At 50.8% G+C, this 21,727-nt stretch overlaps 1 protein-coding gene across 2 annotated transcripts in view; it reads left to right on the plus strand.

Annotated features, from left to right (window-relative positions):
- The first annotated feature begins 591 nt into the window (after positions 1-591).
- TP53BP2 (tumor protein p53 binding protein 2) overlaps positions 592-21,727 on the plus strand; it is a 55,518-nt gene continuing 34,382 nt past the window's right edge. For both annotated transcript variants that reach the window (XM_059412930.1, XM_059412931.1), the window contains exon 1: positions 592-806. In XM_059412930.1, coding sequence (XP_059268913.1) covers positions 780-806 — 27 coding nt within the window. In that variant the 5' untranslated portion in view covers positions 592-779. The remainder of the gene's footprint in view (positions 807-21,727) is intronic.

Consider the following 21,727-nt stretch of genomic DNA (forward strand, 5'->3'; position numbering starts at 1 on the left):
CTGCCCCCCCCCCCAGCTCTCCCCCGGAGTCCCCACCACGGGGCTGCCCCCCCAGCTCTCCCCCGGAGCCCCCCTTCGGGGACTGCCCCGCACCGGAGCTGTTCCCCCACTGGAGCGCCCATCCTCCTCTGGGGCTGCCACGCGGACCCGGGCTTCGGCGAGGCCGCGCCGCCCCTCCCCCAGCGCGCCCCCCTACAGGCGGAGGGCCGGACCGGCTAGAGCCGCAGAAAAGCGGTTCCTTGCAAGGCTGCTTGGCACACTTTAAACCGTTTTGGAGGCTTGTTTATTGACTATAGCAAAAATATGTACGCTCTTCCATTGAAGTCATTTTTAGTGTATTCCTTTACTTAGTGAAAGCGAGTCAGACAAGAGTTTTCCCATGGAACCTGGGCTACGGGCAAAGGGCTGTAGGCGGAGGCCGCGAACCCGCGCCCAGCGGGCCGCCGGGCCAGCCACCCCAGCCTGGCCCGCGCAGGCGCGCTCCCGGCCCCGCCCGCGCAGGCGCGCTCCCGGACCGCCCCGCCCCCACCGCCGCGCGCGGGGGGCGGAGCGCAGAGGGCGCGCGGGCCGTCGCGGGCGCGGAGGAGACAAAGCCGCGTCGGGGCCGCTGGGGGTGGGCCCGGGGCTCGGTGGCGCCCCCGCCTGCGGGGAGGGCTCGGCGGACCGCCCACGCCGCGGCCGCCTCGCAACAGGTCGGCGGCCTTCCGGGAGCCTCGCCCTGCACTGCCGCCCCCGGCTCCCGAGACCCGGGCCCCCGCTCGGCCCGGGCCGCGGCTCCCATGCGGTTCGGGTCCAAGATGATGCCGGTAAGCGTGCGGGCGGGCGCGGAAGTGCGCGGGGCGCGGGCGGGCGCGGGAGCCGAGCCGGGCTGCGGGCGGCGCGGCCCGACTCCGGGTCCCCAGGCCGCGGTCCCCGGCCCAGCCCCCACCCTCGGCCCCCTTCACCCCCCGGCGCAGCCCCCAGCCCTCGGCCCCCAGCCGGGGTGAGCCGCGGGCAGGCAGCCGCCGAAAGTTTACTCCGGTCTCCGCCGGGGTCCTCACTTGGTGCGCTCCTTGAGCGTCGAGAACAGGGACCCGGAGTCTCGGTTGCTTTGTCTTTTTAAAAAACTTTTTGTGAAACAGGCATCAAACTTGCCCTTGCCTTAGTTTTGGTTGGGTTTCGCTCTCGGTGTGCGGTGGCAGCCCGAGTGTCGGATCGCGGGAGACCTGAGTGCCCGCGGCGCCTTCGGTCCACGGCCCCCTTACCCGAGCCCCGCGAATGCCCCAAGTCCTATTGAGCCCCCCTCCCCCCATGAACCCCCCGCCGTCCCCCCCCCCCCCCACCGAGTCCCCGGCCCCAGAATCCCGCGAAGCCTCCCTAGCCCCCCACCCCGCTGCCCCGCCCTCAAAATCCCCGCGAACCCACGGAGCCCCCATCCCCCCACGAACCTCCACTCCCATCCCCCGAGTCCCCGGCCCCATGAATCCCCCGAAACCCCCAGCCCTCCACGATCCCCTGGCCCACCCGTTCCCCCTCCCGAGTCCCCGGATCCATGAATCCCTGAATCCCCCCCCAACCCCCACGAACCCCTGGTCTCCCCTTGTTCCTCCTCGACTCCCCGGCCCCATGAATCCCCTGAACCCCCCAAACCCCCACGAACCGCCTGCCCTCCCCGTACCCCTTGTCCACCCACCCCTCGGAGTTCCCGGCCCCCTAAAACCCCCGAATCCTCCAGCACCTCCCCCGACTCTGATCTCCGGCACCCCCGAGTCGCCCCCCTACGAGCCCCTGGACCTCCTGGCCCCCAGCCTCTGGCCCCACGAGACCCCCGACTCCCCAACCCGCTGAATCCTCCGAACCTGGCCTCCAGTCCTAGAACCTCCGGTCTCCCCCAACCAACCCTCCGAGTCCCCGCTCCTGAAGGCTACCCCCCCCTCCCCCGCTCTGGCCCCCCAGGGCTGACGCTGGAGTGAAGTGGTGCTTTTCTTCTGCGCCCGCGGTGGGAGTGGGAGGGGGTGCTGGGCTGGGGGCTCGTGCCTGTGTCCCCTGCGCCCCGCGAAGTTGTGCTCGCGCCTCTCCCCCGGACCAGGGGTCATTTTGTGGCCCTTGCTGTTTCCTTATGGCTTCGTGTGCTGAGACAAAGAAGCTGGCAACTTTTACCGCATTACCCCATCTGTAGAATGGAGCGAGGACAATCGTGTTCACTTGCAGTTACAGGTAGTCGTCGTCGTCCGGGTTCACCACCCTCACCCTCACCCCTCCCGCAAAGTCATGGGAGGGCATCCTAAATGTTCACAGTCTGGGCAAACTTCGTTTATCCGGATTCATTGAGTTTCGATGGTTTGGGGTATTTTGTCCTGCCAGGATTCAAGGAATTGGAAAGTGTTGAGCGTTCTGCATCCTGTTTTAGTTTAATACCTGGTTACAAAGTCAGGTTTGTGATGCAAATGCCACGTATTAAAATATGGACCATGGAAGAGGGTGAAGGAGTTTGCTATTGAAATATTTATCCCTTCAGTTTACAATTCTTCCCTCCCCCCCTTTTTAATATTTCTCTTGAAATGGCTTTTGCAGGTTGTCTCTGAATTTTCCTAAAAATAGGAGCAAGATAAGTGTTGGTTTTTGCAATGGGATATCTTAAGGATGGTTTCATGTCAAGATATCCTTTGGGCTTTCTTAAAACTTAGCAGAGTTTTCCTTGTCCCTGCTGTATACCAGATGACCAGAATCTATGAAAGGTTATGTTGCTCTGGAGACTCTGTGTTAGTGAGTGGTATGGTTCCTCAGATCGCCCTCAGCCCAGACTCCCAGTGTGGGGGCAGCGCCGAAGCCAGGAGCAGCCAGGACCTCACTACTTCAGCTACGACCTTTGTGACCAGAACCATCGTCTTTTATTTTTTAAAAAAGATTTTATTTTTTTATTTGACAGACGGAGATCACAAGTAGGCAGAGAGGCAGGCAGATAGGAGGAAGCAGACTCCCGGCTGAGCAGAGAGCCCAGTGCGGGGTTTGATCCCAGGACCCTGGGATCACGACCCAAGCCGAAGGCAGAGGCTTTAACCCACTGAGCCACCCAGACGCCCCAAGAACTATCTTCTTTTAAAAAGTGATTTGTCTCAGGTTCAGCATCTGTAAAATGGGGATTATGATCCTACGGAGGTCTTAGAGGGGGTTGGAGGATTAGGGTTGCTAGTCTTGAAGCACTCAGTACCGTGTCCAGCTTATGTGGGATTTGCAATCCTGGTGAAACCAGGGGTTTCACCTGGGGTCCCTACAAACGGGAGGCAAGTTTTCATTTAGCGCCATTGTGTTAGGTGTGTCTTTATCCTGTCGCTTCTTGGGTACCGGAAAATAAACCCATTTTCTTAAATATATTTCTCATCTTTGGCTTTTAATATACTTGGATTTTTTTTAAGATTTTATTTATTTATTTGACAGATAGAGATCACAAGTAGGCAGAGAGGCAGGCAGAGAGAGAGAGAGAGAGAGAGAGGAGGAAACAGCCTCCCTGCAGAGCAGAGAGCCTGATGTGGGGCTTGATCCCAGAACCCTGGGATCATGACCTGAGCTGAAGGCAGAGGCTTTGACCCGCTGAGTCACCCAGGCACCTCAGTATACTTGGATTTTAATTTTAACGTTGAGGGAAGTTTCATATTTTCTTACTTTGAAAAATTCTAACCAATTTATTGGGAAAAGCTGTGTGCTTCCTCTGAAAAAATGGATTGTCTCAGCATGTAGATAGTTGTCTTGTGCTTTTTTTTTTTCTCGTTGTAGTGGTTAAATGTACATAACAAAAGTTTCCATTTTAACCATTTTTGCTTGTGTGGTTCTCTGGCACTAAGCACATTCCTTGATTTGCTCTTCTAGGCATTCTAAAGATAACAGCTTGCTGTTTAGACAGCATTATATTAAAAATGTGCAAATAAATGGTGTCTGTGTATTTTCTCACCAAATGGTAGAGAAGTAAGTGATTTTCATGTGGGACATGAAGTGATAATTGGACCCAAAACCATAGGGGGAAGGTGCATTTTAGTAGGCTAACTAAAAATAAGTAGGCAAACAGCTGAGTATCAGGGCAGAGGTAATGATAGGGTGCGGCGGAGCGGGAGTGATAATTAACACCCATTTTCAGATACCCACCAAAGCATCTCTGATTCTCTGATATTTCTACCACTTGGTAAGAAGAAACTGATTAACTTCTCCTACTTGACACCGTATTTTCCTCATCGCAGAAAGCATCGTTTGCAGGCTGAGTATGGCTATTTAGTTGAGCCTTCCTCACTGTATTTGATTATCAGATAGAGGGAGATAATTATTGCAAACAAAATTTCTCAGCTATTCAAAATGATACCAGCTATGTTTTTTCATTACTTTTATTTTGCAAAGCCATTGTATGTAAGCAGAGCCTGTATTCAAAAATGTCTTTATGAGTTAGCCAACTCTCAAAGCGTTGTTCACTGCTTCTTTTAGATGTAGCTTTACAAAAATTCCTGTTTGTGCCTGCTATCGAAATGGTGAATAAAAACAAACAAAACTGTCCATAAAATCACGAGGTATTGTGTCGTGCCCCATGGAAGGTCGGAGGACTTGAATTTGCCTGTCTCTATGGTAGATACTATGTGTTACACACATTTCTGGCTGTTACAGAACTGTGCTGTGTCCGTCTTGTCCCCTGTGGTGGCCACCAGCTACCTACAGGTACAGCATTTGAGATATGGCTGGTGGGATGAACAACTGGTCTTCAAACAGTTATTTAGTGTGAATTATATCTAAGTAGCCACATGGGCCTGGTGGCCGCAGCACTGACATGGCGGGCAGTTTGGCAAAGTAGCCCAAAGAGTAACTTTACGTTGCAATCACATATTTGCAGCTTCCTGTTTACATTTGCACTTAACTAAAAATTTTTTAAATTTATTTATTGGACAGAGAGGGAGAGAGAAGGCAAGAAAGCACAAGTGGGGGAGGGGGAAGAGGCAGAGGGAGAGGCAGGTCCCAGGACCCCCTAGCACGACCTGAGCCCAAAGCAGACAGACGTGTCACAGCGGCTGAGCCCCCCCAGGTGCCCCTGCATTAATACTTTCAAATGAAATCATGATGTCCTGTTTAACCTTAATGACTTGGGAAATGAGTTTCCCAGGGCCTTAGTTTAGTGTTCTCTTTGATCGAGTCTCATCGTGTGGCCCTGATACAGATCATGACTCTAAGAAAAGGACAGATCATTTTCAAAAGCTCAGTTGACCTGAGCATGATTTAAGTTTTAAGTTTGTGGCATTTTCTAGGGCTGCAGAGTGTCCTAATTATTTCTAGTTATTCTGTATGCTGTAAGATAATACCCGATTGGGTGAGCTTCTAGTTAGGGGAGTCTAGGACAAAAAAATTGGGTTCTCGCCGCATCTTCTTTGGCAGTCTGAGGGCTGGTTGGTAGGATCTGTGTTTCTAGAGGAAACCACCTTGTGCAACTTATAGACCAGAGGCAGGACTTCTGCTTAAATACTTGTATTATTTTCCTGTGAAAGGGTGGTCTTATTTGCATATATCTTTCAAACTGAAATTATGTGTTGAAATTAAAAAGCTTTTGAGTTACAGCTTTAGAACGTTGTATTCATAGGATTATACCACAAGGTGAAAGAATTTCTCCTTGTTGAGTAGTAATGTAGCAACTTAGCTTGGTTTGACTCCAGGATAAAGTTTAAGGTAAGTTCTTTAGCTTTATAGAATTGTAATTCTCAAAGGCTGTTAAATCATCTCTTTAAAAAAAAATGTGGCAAATACCTCACATTTTGTGTGCTGTAGTGAGATTTGTTGCCTTGTAACTTCTATATTCATTAAAAGCTGAAATGCATTAAGATTTTCTGTATGTTTCCCTGTTTCAGGGAAGTGGTTTAGACTTTCTAAAGAACATTAGCACAAGCTTACAGGTGCTTGTATTTTAACAGTTAACTTAAAGGGAATTTATTTATCTGGAAGGCATGAGGAGGGAGGGTCATTTACTCATATACTGTTTCTAGGAAGAACTATTTTCTCTCCAGTTCCTGTCCCCTCTCCCCCAACTGTAGAAACAGTAGGACAAAACCTGTTTTTTTTTTCCCCTGAAGCTTTTTAAGGAATACTATAGACCTTTATCTCTTGGTAATCTGTGATAGTTTGTGGCACTGGTTAAAAACTCTGTCTGAAGCTAACTCCATGCCGTTTTTGGCGCTCCTGTGTTGTGCGGCCTCTGTCCAGCTCTGTGGGGACAGCATACGAGGGCCTGTTGGTGGGATATGCCGTCCCGGATTGTGAACCTCTCCCCAACCTCTACTAAGTATGAAGTGATAAGGAGAGTGGGGTGGGAGAGTTGAGGAATCCAGAGTGTTCTTTTCTGCTCTTGCCACTTAACCAAGTTAAACAGGATGGAAATACTTGCTTTTCGATGGTTGCTGTGTTCTGAAGAGAGCATTTTTTTCTCTAATCAGATGTAATTGAGAAAAGAAAACACAGATGACAGATTGTGTTTGAAATGTATACTTATTTTGGAGTACTGAGTGAGACGTTAACGTTTTACATTCTGTTGCGGAGAGCCAAGAGGAGCTGTAGTCCATAGAGGGCCCTTTAGGAGCACTGGGTGACGCAGAGGCAGGGCCCCAAAAACATTTTGCATATTTTCCCAGCAAATGAAAGTCATTTCAGGAAAGAAGTGCACATTCTAAATAGATCTTGTGTAGGAAAAGTAGTTGCCCAGACTCAGCAACTTGTGGTCATTTTCTAGTTTTTTCTGCATAAAATTTATACCAAACCACATAGTTTATTGGGATGGTAAGAGAACTAGATTTTCTTTGAAAATACTCATTTGGCCAGTAATACATAACTATTAATTCTGCAGTACAAACTTAAGTGATCTCTGTAGAAACTAATTTTTAGCTTAGTACTTCAATTACATTTCAAACACTTGAAATAGAAGTGTCTGAGACACAAGTTGAGGAAAGTAAAGGAACACCGTCAGGAATCAGGAGTCTGGAATTCCAGTTGTACGTGCTGGTGGTAATAACGGAAGAGGGATATCACAGCTCACCGATACCCCCCACCCTCACCCCCACCCCGTGGAATGAGTGATTCTGTGAGCAGAGCGGGGGCTTGGAGGCCCTGTGCTCTGGCGTCCCTCCCAGGGAAGGGGAAGGAGCTTCCCCTGAGACCCTGTCTGTGCCCCACACTGTACCCCCTGCTTTAGGTCAGTCATCCCATTGAATTTCCTGGTGACCTTGTGAAGTGTGTCTTCTCCTCCTCATTTCACAGATGAGGAATTTGAAGCTCAAAGGTTTTTAGGAATTTGCTCCTGATTACTCAGCAGACATGAGATATGAACCAGGTCTGCCTGTGACAGATATTCCTTGAGGTAGGTGGCGGTGCCTACATTAGACTATTTCTGTATATGCTGTATGGGACGCAGTGGCCATGGTGTTCTTTTAGTGAATGATAACCTCAAACATTAGTGTTCAGAACATAACTACAATTGTTTTTGAAGTTGCAAAAGGAGAATAGATATCTTTCCACATTTAAACCTAAACTGGGTGAGATGAGAAAGTTTCGAATGACAGGGAGGTGACCACCTTGTCCCCGTGCCACAGAAACACCTCAGTACGTGTTGTCTTTGTGCCTCTAACACTCCATGGAGATCTCAGCCCCTGCACAGCATTGGTGGGGTTGGGGGTAGGAGCCACCGTTTGAAGGAGACATGTGGAGTCCTCATTCTCTGGAAGATGTTTGTAAACAGGGAGAAGGAACAGAAGGGGATGGGTGCACTGGGAGACGCGGAGGATGGGGGGACGTACAGCGTCTGTGGGGACAGTGCCATCCCCAGCCTTCAGCCGGCTCCAGGGGCGGAGTGGTACAGCAGTGATCTGATGCGCGCCACTGCTGCTGGGAAGTAGGGGAGGACGCTGAGGGACAGTGCTGGCTCTGTAGTGAGGAGTAGTGATCCTGCTTATTGAGATGAATTTGTCACGTGTAAACTAGGGCCTGATTTGGTTTGGTTTGGTTTGGTTTTTAAAGATTTTATTTGAGAGAGAGAGCACGCAAGAGCGCACTAGAGCATGAGCTGGGGGTGGGGTTGTTGGGGAGAGGGGCAGAAGGAGAAGTACACTCCTGCTGAATGGGGAACCCCATGCTAATAACCAACTGAGCCACCCAGACACCCCCCCAGAGACTGATTTTGGATGAAATCACCTTAGATCATTGTTCTTTGTCTTTCTGTATTAACCTGTGGGTTGTGTTTGGTGGCTGTTCGGGCCAGCATCTGCTCTGCAGATACATGGGGCCCTGCCGCCATGTTCTGGGTACTGTTCTGAGAACCCAGATACAGGAGAGGATAAGACCGGGTCCAGGGAGCTTACCTGGTGAGTGGGGGGTAGTGGTGGTGGGGGAGGACGGGGAGAATAAGAAAGAAACACAAGGGGAGTGGGATTCCAGTAGGATCCTGCCGCTGGGATGGCAGCTTTATACTGGGGGACCGGGGAAGTGACAGTTCAGCTGGGACCCAAGTGCTCAAGAGGAGCTGGTCCTGTACGTCATGTGGGCAGACGCTGGGCCAGGGGCGCAGGCCTGGAGGACACAGTGCAGCCCGGGAGGCTGGTGCTTCGTGGACAGCGGAGAGGGTGCTGAGAGGGGAAATGGGCTCAGGTGGCACTGAGGTGGGGTGCAGTAGTCCCCCGGGGGAGTGGCAGCAGGAGAAGGGACCACATCTCATTGACTAGGGAAGACTCCTGCGTTGGTGTGGGCGGTGGGCTGTGCAGGTGCCCGAGGGAATCGGCCCGGGGCTGCGGGGAGAAGAAAGGCCTCTTGAGGCCCCCTGAGGAAGGTCCACAGCCAGCCTCTAAAAGGAGGAAGAGCCATACCTTAGCACAGCGAGGGCCCAGCTGGTAGTGTGACTAGTTGTGAGCTTGTTAACCTTAAATAAAATAGTCACTTTCCCCCTGAGAGTGGTTTATTTGGGAATAGCAGAGAATTGCAGTTTGGAACACGCAAGCTATGGCAAGACCACAGGCAAGTCCAACACACGAGGGAGAGGAACGTGGTTTTGTGGATAAGAAGGAGGAAGTTGGGAGGGTTCTGAAGCAAAGTCCACTGGAGAAACATTGGAGTTTGGGGTGATGGTGGTTTATCCCCGACCGCACTCCTGGGGAGCTCACTTCTTGTAGGAGATGTGGTGCCAGCCTTTTCCTATGGGGTCCTGGAATTTGGGATCCTTCTCTGGGGAGGGTTCTTCTGGTGGGTCCATGATTACCTTGAGTGGTGCGGCTCCTCCTCCCCATCTGCATCCAGAATCCACTCTGGTGGGGTTTCCCTTCACTGATTTCCACTAACTCCATGGACATGTGTGTCACCTGCTTCAGTGCTCTGCGCTTGTGCCCTGGGGAAGGCCTGGGGTGAGAGAAGCAGCAGTGCCTCCCCAGGGTGGGGAGTAAGACCAGGCAGGAGCAGGGAGGACTGCCGCCCTTGCACAGGCTCCTTCCTGTGGGTCTAGAGAGAAACCAGACTTTGTCTAGAATCCTAGAGCTCTGAAGAGCTCGAGAGGAGCACACAGTTACTGTGGTTCTTTAAAACCAAGTTGGGCAAGTCCAGTTTCTGAAGGAAGCCCTAACCTTAAAAATGTTGGACAACAACTGTCCTTTTGACCCCATGACTCTATGGCCTTGTCAGCTTCTGACAGGCTCACCTCTAAGTCCCTTTACCGATTGTTTTTTTAAAATCAGAGATATCTTCCTTTTATTGACAAATACATAGTAGCCAGCCATCTGGGAGATAAGGGTTAGAGCTGCCTCAACTCTAAAGAGTACCTGCTCATGTTTTTCCGAGCCTCACCATCCAAATACTGAGCCTCTCAGTGCAAGTGATAGAAAGACACAAAACACCCAACAAGTCAGCATCTGCTTGTGCCACCACTCTCTGGCCTGCTGTTGGAATTGTGTACCTGTTCCAGAAGATGCGCTTCCTGCCTTGTTGGTGCCCCCCAGGGGATCTGTGTGAGGACTGCTGGTGGGGTCGGACGTCTGCGTTCCTTCTGCTCACGGCAGGTTGTCCTCTATTCCATGCTTCTGTTCATGACATGCCCTGTGCCCTCTGACCTCGCGGTAACTGTGTGTGTGTGTGAGGGGGGAGGGTGACGCCAAGTGTGCACACTGACAGTTTCTGCAGCACGTCTGTGCCCCACGGGTTGAGCACTGACTGGTCCCTGTGTATTTGTCCAGTCTTGCTCCTGCCCTCCGGCTGTACCAGCTCTGGGACCGCAGTGACGTTGTGTTCGTGCGCTGCTGGCCTCTGCCCGGGATGAGGTTTTCCGGTCTGGATGTTCCTCTTCCTGCTTGTCTCACTCAGCCTTCAGTTTCCAGTTCCATGGCGCTCCTTGAAAGGGAATGGTTGCTTCCTGCTTTCCCCGGACCTTGTGTGTGCCTACCCGAGTTGGCTCCCATGTGCGGCCCGTCTGTTTGCCACCCTGCGGTGCCCCTCCAGCTCTGGGAGGCTTGGCACACTGTTTGACACTCAGTGGGGACCTGATATTGCTGGAGTGCATGAATGGTCTTCATTTTTTTTAAAGATTATATTTATTTATTTGAGAGAGAGAGAGTGAGAACACAAGCAGGGGAAGGGGCAGAGGTAGAAGCAGACTCCCCGCTGAGCAGGGAACCCCATGTGGGACTTGATCCTAAGACCTTGGGATCATGACCTGAACTGAGGGCAGACGTCTGCTCAACCGACTGAGTCACCCAGGTGCCCCTGAGTGTTCTTTCTTTCGAGTGTCTTTGGTGAGGGTAGTTCTCGCCCACCTATAGTTATGTCCACGATTGGCTTTTGGGCTTTCTTAGAGAGTTCCCAGAACTAGACTCTTTGAGAATGGAGGAACACTTTGATTACAAAATGCAAAGGCAGAAGGGGGAGACCTGGGGGCAGTGGATTGGTTGATCTCATGGCCTCATGGGCGGGTCTGAGACATAATGTGTTTAGTGGAGGAAAGCAAGACGTAGGATGAAAAAGTGCCTTTCCGTGCAGCGGTTCTTGCACCCATGAAGCAGCCGTGCTCAGTGCGGAGGAAGTAAGATCGGAGAGCGGGGTTCGGGCTGGCACTGACCTACTTACAGACCGTGTTTAGTTCCTTTTTGCTCTCTGTGTTTGTTTACGGCAGATACTGAAAGCAGATGGCCTAACGGGAGTTGCTCTGCTGCGTGTGATTGGAATTTGAGATCCAAGTTGGGCTTAGGGGCGTGGTTGAACAGGAGAGAACAGATTTCTTCAGTTACTCTGAGCAGAATGCCTTGTTTCCCGTTTTGAGCCCGGTCTGGTTTGGGAAGGCTCCCTTCGAAGTTTCACGGCACATTAGCTTCAGCCCCTGCTCTTGCCCCTGCTCTTGTTCCTGCTGACTGTCCTGGGCCACGGAGCTCGGACCCCCGGGCCCTGCAGCTGTCCCCGCCTGTCACCTCTTGGGGCAAGTGCTGTCAACTTGCAGTGTGTGTGAAGTCTGAGAGCCTGTGGGGTGGAGGAAGCCTTTCAGGGTCAACACCTCTGTCCTCAAGGAATTTATACCCAGCGAGGCAGATGAGACAGGGCTGTAAACAACTGTGTGTGTCGGGGGGGGGGGGGGGGGGGGGGGGGGGTTTAGAGAAGCCAAGAGAAAGTTTCCTTGTGGCTGGAGACCCTCCTACATGTAGGAGGGGTTGGAGGCAGCTGGAGGGTCTCTGAGTCATTCTAGAAGCATGGGGATGATGTGGACACTAAGGGACAGGGTGTAGGCAACAGGTGAGCTAAACCAGGGAGATGAGTGAGGAAAAGTGTGCGTTTTTAGGTTTCTTATTTGGTGATTTGAGGTCATGATTGTGCAACACATGATGTAAATGAAGTTCCCTGAAAGTTGAATTATGCAAAGATAAATGCGAGTGCCGGCGAGTGTGTGGTGTTCCCACACGGTTTCTGTTTCTGGGGTGCCTCCTGGTGCGGTGACAGTTAAGGTGTGCAGGGCAGGACATCATGCGCCTTGGTCACCTGGACAGTATTGACAGCAGGGTCCTCCCACCCTTGCACATAACAAAGCTCGCGCTTCTCACTAGTGGGGTAGTGGGGTGGCGGGCCCACCCCAAGGGCTTCCTTCTGCCAGGGGGGGTTGCTGCAACTGAGACTTTCTGCTTTGACAGGTCCCCTATCAATAATGCTGATGCCACTGGTCTGGCAACCAGATTCTGAGACCCACCCTCTCGTGAGCTCTGCTGTACTAGAAACTGGAAAGCCTGCTTGCTTTTCACCTGCGGGGCCCTGGTCAACCGGCCCTTATTTGTGCCTGCCTCCGTTCCTGGGATACTGCCCCTTTCTGGTCGTTCCCATGTGTGGCCTTCGTGTGGGGTGTATTCCCCCAGAGTTTCCGGGTGGCTCCTTCAGCCTCTGTCCAGATGTGTCTCTGGGAACCACCCCATGTCTTAGTTTCCTCCCTTGCCTTTCTGGGCCGCACCTGGCTGGCCTAGTAGGTGCTTAGGAAATCCTAATGGGTGCAGGTGGGACACGCATCTAGGTCAACAAGCAGTTGGGGCTGGGAGGGGACAGAGCCAGGAGCTTCTCCCGAGGGACAGATGTCAGGAGGACACCAGTCCTCTGAGGCCCAGAGGTGACCGTGCTGTCGGCTCATGGGCACCTAGTGTGGATGTGATCAGACATCTGAGAGCAGCGGGCAGCTTTCTGAGACAACACGATTTTTCCATAGAGGGTTTTTCTCTCCAAGTCACCACTTTGTATTTGCTATATAATTTTTTTCTGGAATGGAGGTGGTCTTGGAGGATAACCATGTTCTCTGCATGACACTGGGTGCCTGGGGGACTCCCTCTTCAGTGTTGTCCAGCTCGCTGTTGACACTTCTGGGGTGTTGATTTCCAACTTCCACTAACTTGCTGTCCTGACCAAAAGAGTAAAAAAAAAAAAATCCATTGGTGATGATTTTTATGCTTTTGCTTTAACTCAGATGTGGCCGATGGAAACTGATGGACTGATTGTAAACAGTGCTGTAATAAAAAGCAGCGCACTTAGCCTCTGGGTGGGTTTAAATGTCGCAGAATCTGACCAGAGCGCTGGTAGGCGTGACTCACGGTCTCCTGTGGCCTTGAAAGGAAACTCCAGGCCAGAGTCCTCGCGGCTGGGAAGCCAGGGTGCCCTGACCGCTGACACGAGGCCCTGGCTGGTCTCTGAGGGCCAGGATGCAGCACTGGGAGGTGTGTGCCCCCTCCCCCCCAGGTTCCCCTGAGACCCCTGTGGCTACCCATGGGTACACTGGGGAGCGGGGAAGGGCATGCAGGCTGGGGAGGGAGCCCGGGAGAGCACTGGCCCATGGAGAGGCCCACCTGTGAGGAGGCTTGGCGGAAGACCCCAGGAGGTGGGGGTGACTGGCTTGTCGTTTCTAGCCCTCCCGCACTCGGCAGCCGCGGCTGGGTCAAAGGGCTGTGTGCCCCTGAGCAGTGCAACGAAGCTTTGGCTGATGTTCCTTGTTTGTTCCTTCTTTTCCTGTTCACTGGGATCGTCTTGAAGGAGGGGTTGCTCTGGGTGGGTGGGGTGAAGCCCAGGAAAAAAGGAGGTGTTGGCTTGCATATCTCCCCGCACTGGCGAGTGCTGAACCCCAAACCATGCAGACTCCTCCCTGGTCTCACCCCCCTGTCTCGGTCTTGTTGCTTCTTCCCGACACCGAGTTCCTGAGAGTTTTAAGGTTTGGGGAGGATTTGTGTCACCCTTCTCACAGATTGTTCCTTTTCCTCTAAGGGACATGTTTTCCCCTCTTGTGTTCTTTTCTCTCCTCGGTAAACCTGAGCGATTGAAGGTTTTCTGAGTCAGAACCCTGAAGCTGCTATCACAAAGCCTTGTTTCCTTTCTATGACGAGGAGATCTTAGACTCTCGGTTCTTTTTCCTTTCTGTGAAGCTTTACATGGTTTTGTAGATCAAAGGAATAAACTGTAGCCTCTGATACAAAGTAAATTTCTCATAAATGCCCTAACCAGTTTTTGTGGGATTTTTTTTTTTTTTTTTTTTTTTTGTATTTCCTCCTGGAAGACTCTTCCCACTTTTAATCTGAGATAATGCCTCCGTGAAGATGAGTCACTCTTGTGTTAAGACCATAACATCATAGTCACACTGAATACATGTCCTCCAAAACGGAGCTCTCTCTCTCTCTTTTTTTTTTTTTTTTAAGATTTTATTTATTTATTTGACAGACAGATCACAAGTAGGCAGAGAGGCAGGCAAGAGAGAGGGGGAAAGCAGGCTCCCTGCTGAGCAGAGAGCCCCATCCCAGGACCCTGAGATCATGACCTAAGCCAAAAGCAGAGGCTTAACCCACTGAGCCACCCAGGCACCCCTAAAACAGAGCTCTTAGAAATAAATCTGTGACCCATTGTTTTTAAATGAAGGTTGTCTGTGACTTGGGGATTCTGGAAGGGCCGTGACTTGGGCATGTCATGACTCACTGGTGATTGGGGTGGGGAGCCGGGCCCTGACAGAATGTTGTCTTCTCCGAGCCTTTCCTCCCCCATCGAGCAGCTTAAGAAGCAGACAGAAGTCCTTCCTGGCTGCCACGTTCAGTAGAGTATTTCCACATTCTTTGATCATGGTCTGTAGTCAGTGTACTTTGAAATTGAGATTAAGTATGTTAACATCGAGAACGTTTTAAAGTGACGTCTGTACCTGCTCTCCCGTATGTTCTTTCCAAGCCAGTTTTCCTGTTTGTGGTTTTAGATGGTTCTGATCGGGGCGCCTGGGTGGCTCAGTGGGTTAAAGCCTCTGCCTTCGGCTCAGGTCATGGTCTCAGGGTCCTGGGTTCAAGCCCTGCATTGGGCTCTCTGCTCCGTGGCGAGCCTGTCTCTCTAGGCCTGTCTCTCTGCCTACTTGTGATCTCTGTCTGTCAAATAAATAAATAAAATCTTAAAAAAAAATAGGTGGTTCTGATCTACGATGTCACATGATGCTGTTTCGTGGCTTGCTCTCATCACTTGCCCAACATCAGATTATTTGTGGGAGTTGGCGGCTGGGTTCTAACCCTTCCAGTGGAGGTTTTCCAACTTTGCCATGTTGCCAGATATTTTGTTTTCCATGTTACTCTTTGGAGATCTAAGCCTGTAGGGAAAATCTTGTGGCATATAGAATGTTTCTTCCTTTCAGCTATTTCTCTGGGATAAATCCCTACAAGTAAGGTCATGAGGTAGACCTAATTCTGTGGCTTTTGACACAACCAAATGGATTTTTACAGTTTATGTGGTGCAGTCGTGTCCGAATGAGTCAGTGTCCTACAGTCTCATCTCTGTTGGATCTTTTAATCAAATTGCTGATATAAGAGCTGTAAGTGGTGCCTCGTTTCAGTTTAGTTAAAACAATCACTTCCTCGTGGGTTTTGCGGTGTTTTATCTCCTGTGAGCCGCCTGTTACTTCTCTGCTCTGAAGGGTACTTTAGAGTTGATCGTGTTTTAAGGAATCTCTTCTCTTTGTGGCTCATGCTATAAAAAAATGAAGTTCCTGATTTACAAGTTGGCAGGAAGTTAGCATGTCTCTGGTCCTGGGAGGGGTTGCGGGTGTTCACCTGTACCAAGGGAAGAAGAGCCATCTGGTCTGTCACTCCGTTGCTCTGTCACCCTGTCACCATGGCATGCGTTTTCAGGTGCCTCCACAGTTCCTGGTCCTGGCTATGAGGGCTGCCGTGCGGCTTCGGCCTGATGGTTGCTGCGTTCTTCCTGGTGACAATAATTCACCCCCGAGGTTCTCAGGAAATAGCCGGAGCTTGAATCCATGAGAACAGGCACGACTCTCATGACAGCCTCCTTGGTAGCCCCATTTTTGGGTGCTTCCCTTTGGGCCAGGGCGCTGATGAAGTCCTCTCTGCATTCTTGGGAATATGGTATTTTAAAATACACATGCCAGGGAAAGATGATGTATTTGGAAGTAAGGTTACTTTTATTTTATTGTTTTATTATGCTTTCCATTAATTTGTGCCTCCGGGCTGAAACCTCAGCCTGTCTCTGATCATGTGCGTTTTTTTCATTTCTGAATTTTTTTTTTTTTAAAGATTTTATTTATTTATTTGACAGAGAGAAATCACAAGTAGATGGAGAGGCAGGCAGAGAGAGAGAGGGAAGCAGGCTCCCTGCTGAGCAGAGAGCCCGATGTGGGACTCGATCCCAGGACCCTGAGATCATGACCTGAGCCGAAGGCAGCGGCTTAACCCACTGAGCCATCCAGGCACCCTGAATTTCTGTTTTTTTTTTTTTTTTTTTAAATATTTTATTTATTTGACAGAGATCACAAGTAGGCAGAGGGGCAGGCAGAGAGACAGAGGGAGAAGCAGGCTCCCCGCTGAGCAGAGAGCCCGATGGGGCTTGATCCCAGGACCCTGAGATCATGACCTGAGCCGAAGGCAGAGGCTTAAGCTACTGAGCCACCCAGGCACCCCTGCATTTCCATTTTACCTTCAGTCTCATTCCTTTACTTTATTTAGTAAATTATCTCATTTTTCCATAAGCACATTTCATCTCCCTTAAGAGATTTTTAACTGGGGCGCCTGAGTGGCTCAGTTAGTTAAGCATCTGCCTTGGGCTCTGGTCATGATCTCAGAGTCCTGGGATCGCGTCCCCCATTGGGCTCCCTGCTCAGCGGGGAGCCTGCTTCTCCCTCTCCCTCTGTCTCCGGGCTTGTGCTCTCTCACTCTCTGTCAAATAAATTAATAAAATAAAATCTTTAAAAGAAAAAAAGAGAGCTTTTGTATCTTATACAAAGCATGCAGTAGGCCCTTTAAATAGTGATACAGTTCACGCTCCATGAAATTCACCCTGTGCAGTATGTGATGCAGTGGTTTTAGTAACTTCATGGGGTTATGTAACATCACCACCAATTCCAGAACGTTTCCATCACCCCAGATGGAAACCCCGAACTCTTGAGCAGTTACCCCACGCCCCAGCCCCAGCTCCTAGCAGCTGCTCATGGGCGTTTTGTCTCCATGCCCTTGAATCCTTGGGACGCGTCCTATGTGTGTCAGGCTTTTGTCACTCAGTACAATGCTGTCAAGGTTCATCCATGTCATAGTGTCTCCGCACTGCAGCCCTTTTGATTGCCAAACACTGTTCTGTTCTAATGTGTTGGATTTCCAAGATCTGTTTCTGGACTACTTGTTTCTTGTGGCCCCTGACTAAAGTTGAGGCAGCACTTGTGCCCCAGAAAAGCACGATGGGGCACATGCTTCCCGTATGTGTCACAGCAAGGCCCCGGGAGGCGATGGCGACCTGTGTTCATCTTACTGATTTCATCATCGGCTCCTTAAAATATCAGTTTTCTTGTGTGTGTGGTACATAATCATTCTAGAAAACTTAAGCATGGCTGAGCTCCCAGAAAGTCCCTTCATAATCTTCTCACCCTGGCATCACTACTGTTAACTTGGTGTATACAATTCCAGGCTTTTTTCTGTGTGTGAATTGCCTGCCTGCCTGTGTGTGTGTGTGCCATCTTCCCATTTGTGGAAAAGGATGTGGTGAACAGCCCTGTAACTAAACAGTGGGTAACCAACACTATTTTCAAAAATGTGTGCTTTTTCCTTCTATGATGTTTTGGTAGCAGATGATGGAAATTCCCAAGATTTAACAGTTTTATTTTTTATCTTAAAAAAATTCGTGAATTATAGGCTAAAATTGTTCTCTGCCGGGCTTAGTTGGTAGAGTCCGCTAAAATCTCTTTTTAAAAAAATTTTTTCAACATGCTAATAAAACTTTAAACAGAACAAAATAAAGCAAAGCAAAAACAGCTTCAGCTTGTTTTTATTTTCACTTTTTAGGGAATTAAATTACATTTTTTAAAAGATTTTATTTATTTATTTGACAGACATAGATCACAAACAGGCAGAGAAGGAGGAGGAAGCAGGCCCCCTGCCGAGCAGTGAGCCCGATGCGGGGCTCAATCCCCAGACCCTGAGATCATGACCTGAGCTGAAGGCAGAGGCTTTAACCCACTGAGCCACCCAGGCGCCCCTTAAATTACATTTTTTTAAAAAAGATTTTTATTTATTTATTTGACAGAGATCACAAGTAGGCAGAGAGGCAGGCAGAGAGAGAGGAAGGGAAGCAGGCTCCCTGGTGAGCAGAAAGCCCGATGCGGGACTCGATCCCAGGACCCTAGGATCATGACCTGAGCCGAAGGCAGAGGCTTTAACCCACTGAGCCACCCAGGTGCCCCTTAAATTACATTTTTTAAGACTTTCTTTATCCTTTCAGAGCATAGCAGATTTCTGAACAGAGATAAAAGGAAGGTGGCTACGTGAGGAATGTATGTACCTGCTTTTTCTCAGGTTAATAGGATGATTAGTTTAGCTGGCCCTCTCTTTTGATTCTCTTTTGTTTTTGTTTTTTTGCTACTCTTTCAAGTAAGAAGAAGAGAAGTGATATTTATTAAGAAACTCCCTGATTCACTTCTTCTATAAAATTTTAAATAGGTATAAATTATCACATTAAAGCCCATAATTGTGGCCAGATTATAACTTAAAAGATTTTAAATTATAAGTGATATATTAATGTAAATGATATTTAACTTTCATAACTTGGGGACATACTTATGAATACATTTAAAAGTGGATGAAATCAGGGCCCCTGGGTGGCCCAGCGGGTTAAAACCTCTGCCTTCAGTTCAGGTCATCTCAGGGTCCTGGGATCGAGCCCCACATCGGGCTCTCTGCTCAGGGGGTAGCCTGCTCCCCCCACCCCGGCCTGCCTCTCTGCCTACTTATGATCTCTCTCTGTCAAATAAATAAATAAAATCTTAAAAAAATAAAAGTGGTTGAAATGGGTTTAGAAGTGTATTTCAAAGTTGGGATGCCTTTGCTTTGTTTTACTCATATTTTTCTAGGAGGGAGAAGTAGCAGTTATAAATACTGTGGCCAGCGGCGGTAGTGGCGTCCACCCAGCAGTGGCGTGGGTGGGGGAGGCACCTCTGTGGTTGCCTGGTGTAACGTATCCCTTCTGGTGGCTGGTGGATGCCTCCGATTTGCCCTGGAGGCTCCCCCGGCCAGCCCCCTCCTCACCTCCCTGTGTCACTTACCAGAGGGTGGGGGGTGGGGAGTGGGGTGGGGGGGCACCCAGACAGCATATCAGGTTCATACCAGTCTCTCCCTGCCTTTCATATCTGCCTGCTGTCCTTAAGCATGTCTCTGGCTCTGCCTTCGTAAAAGATCCATATCCAGCCGTTTCCCCGTGTCTGCCATCACCCTACAGCTCGGGCGCTGCATGTCCTCTCAGATGGCATGTGCGTCGTCCCCTGGATCTGCTCCCACAGCGGCCACAGTGTTGTAGATGACATCACTTCGCTACCCTGCTTGGAATCCTCCAAGGACCTCTTTTTTTAAAAAATTGAGATATGACTCACATACCACCATTCTGAAGTATGCAGTTCAGTGGTTTTTAGACTTTCCACAAGGTTGTGCAACCCTCACACTCACTCCAGCATTTTCATTGCCCCAGATGAAACCCTGTAGCTGTTAGCAGTCACTCCCCCAGCTCCCTGGCAGTCACCAGTGTCTCTGTCTCTTGACCATTTGCCTCCAGTGGGCTCTTCGATGGGAACTTTTTAGAAATGGAGCATCTTGGCCCTCTTCCCGGATCCACTCAGTCAGAGACTGAGGATGGAGCCCAGCCGTCTGCACCCCAGTTTGAGGAGCAGTGACCTGACACCCCTATAATCCTTTCCCCTTGCTGCCCCTGCAGATGTACTCTGCCCGCCTTCCCCTCCTTGCCCTGTGCAGAAGCCTGTGGCACCCATGTCCCCTCTCCACACGGCTCCCCCTGTTTTGAATTTTGGGCGGTGTGCTGTGTTAGCTGTTCAGTAAAGGTAACCTGCACAATGGGACCGAGTCTGTAGAGCCACTGGCCTGTCAGTACCAGATGAAGGGAAAGTGTGGAAGCAGGACGATGGCTGGCTAGGGCCAGCGGGAGGACCAAGAGGACACTAGCTCTGTTCCATCGGAGTGGCCGGTGGCAGCTGTGTGCTCTGCTGCACCTCTGCACAGATGGAGGCGGACTCGGGGTGAGAGCAAGTCCGAGGGGAGTCTGTAACATGCAGGACCCGCTTGTCTGCAAACAAGCACCTACCATGTGCGTGCCGTGTGCTGGGCTGAGTGGTCCGCGGGGCCGAGGATGTGGTGCTAAAGAGACAGACCTCCAGCTTTTGTACTGCGGATATTCCAGAAGGGCCGATGGAGGGTAAAGCCAAATTAACCGAATACGAAGTGTGGTACCTGAGGGACCGTGCCAAAGAGAGCCCAAAGCAGGGAGGTTGGCATGCATGCGTGCGTGTGCACACATGTGTCGGGATCTAGGCAGCGATAGTGGGGAGACCCTCGCTGGGACGGCGGTGCAGACCTCCAGGTCTGGGGAGCAGGCAGGCCAGCTGCAGACAGAGCAGGGCAGGTGTACAGTCTTGGTGGGCAGGATGGCTGAGATGGAGGGGATTAGGAGAGGAGGCCTGGGGAGGCAGTGGTGGCAGGTGTTGGCTCGGGCATGTCACGAGTCCTCTAAGCCAGACCAGCGCCCCCTCCCTCCCCGTCTCCCTGCCTGACGCAGCCACAAAGCAGAGCAGCCTCCTTTCCTCCCGAGTTTACTGTCTCCCGAGTTGCGCCGCTCACAGTGCTGCTCTCTTCCCCATTTTGTCACCAGGCCCCTCTTTCCTACGAAACCCATCCTTCCTCACAGCCTTTGTTCAGGCCCTTGCTCTGGCCCAATTGCTGGCTGTAGCGTGCCGGCTGTTGTAGGAAGGTGCGCTTTGACGCTGACCCCCGAAGTTGGTGGCAGTGCTGGGAGCACAAGACTCTTAACTTTGAAGATGGGAACTGAGGCTCCGAGAGGTGACGTGGTTTCCCCAAGGAGGTCTAGCTAATAATTAACAGATTTGGAGGCAGAGCCCAGACCTCTTGCCCAGGAGTCCTGAGCAATGTCACACCACCCACATACCAGCCACCAGCCCAAGCACGTGAGCACGGGTCCTGCAGTCAGCACTGAGCGAGTCCTCACACGCGGGAGGTGGTAATGGGTCAGCTCATGCACCTGCCATTCATGCAATGCTGTGGGCTTGTGGGGAAAGGTAACCTTAAACGGAACACATCTCTCATCGTTCTTATTCGTAATCATACCTTTAAGTAAACGAAGCTGTTGTTTTCCAGAAAGTAAAAGACCAGATCCCTGTTAAAGTTTGGGTTACATAGAGCATTTCCTAATATTTTCCTGCTGTAAGGAACAGCCCGAAGAGTAAAGAATGGATCCAAAGAGCAGAATTAACCCTGTCATTTTAGTAGCAAGTCGATTTCTTCATAGGTAAAGAGAGAGTTGTGCTGGCTCTGCTCGCCTGGGGTTGATGTGAGTTTCTGAGCTGCCTGTGCAGCCCGCACGGGTCCTAGTACCCCTCCCCCCTCCATGTTCCCCCCAGGGGGTGGGGTGGGGTGGGGTGGGGGTGGGGTACTAGGATCCTTGGGGCTGCGCTCGGTATCCCTGCAGTTCCACAAACACTTGTCTGCTGTGTACAGCGCAGACACTTCCTGGTTTTGAAGTGTTCAACTTCGCAGACAGTGTTGGGTGGGTGGGGAGCTCAGAGAGCCGCTGTGCAATTCCGGAGTGTCATGAAATGTGCCCTATGATTTGTCGGAGCTCCGGCAGGCTGGAAGTCTGTGAGCATAGGCAATCTTTTTTATGTTTTTACAGGTGATTTTTGACAAGGCTTTAGGCTTTCTGTGTGGTT

Source organism: Mustela nigripes, chromosome 10, assembly GCF_022355385.1.
Source record: "Mustela nigripes isolate SB6536 chromosome 10, MUSNIG.SB6536, whole genome shotgun sequence".
Taxonomy (NCBI): Eukaryota; Metazoa; Chordata; class Mammalia; order Carnivora; family Mustelidae; genus Mustela; species Mustela nigripes.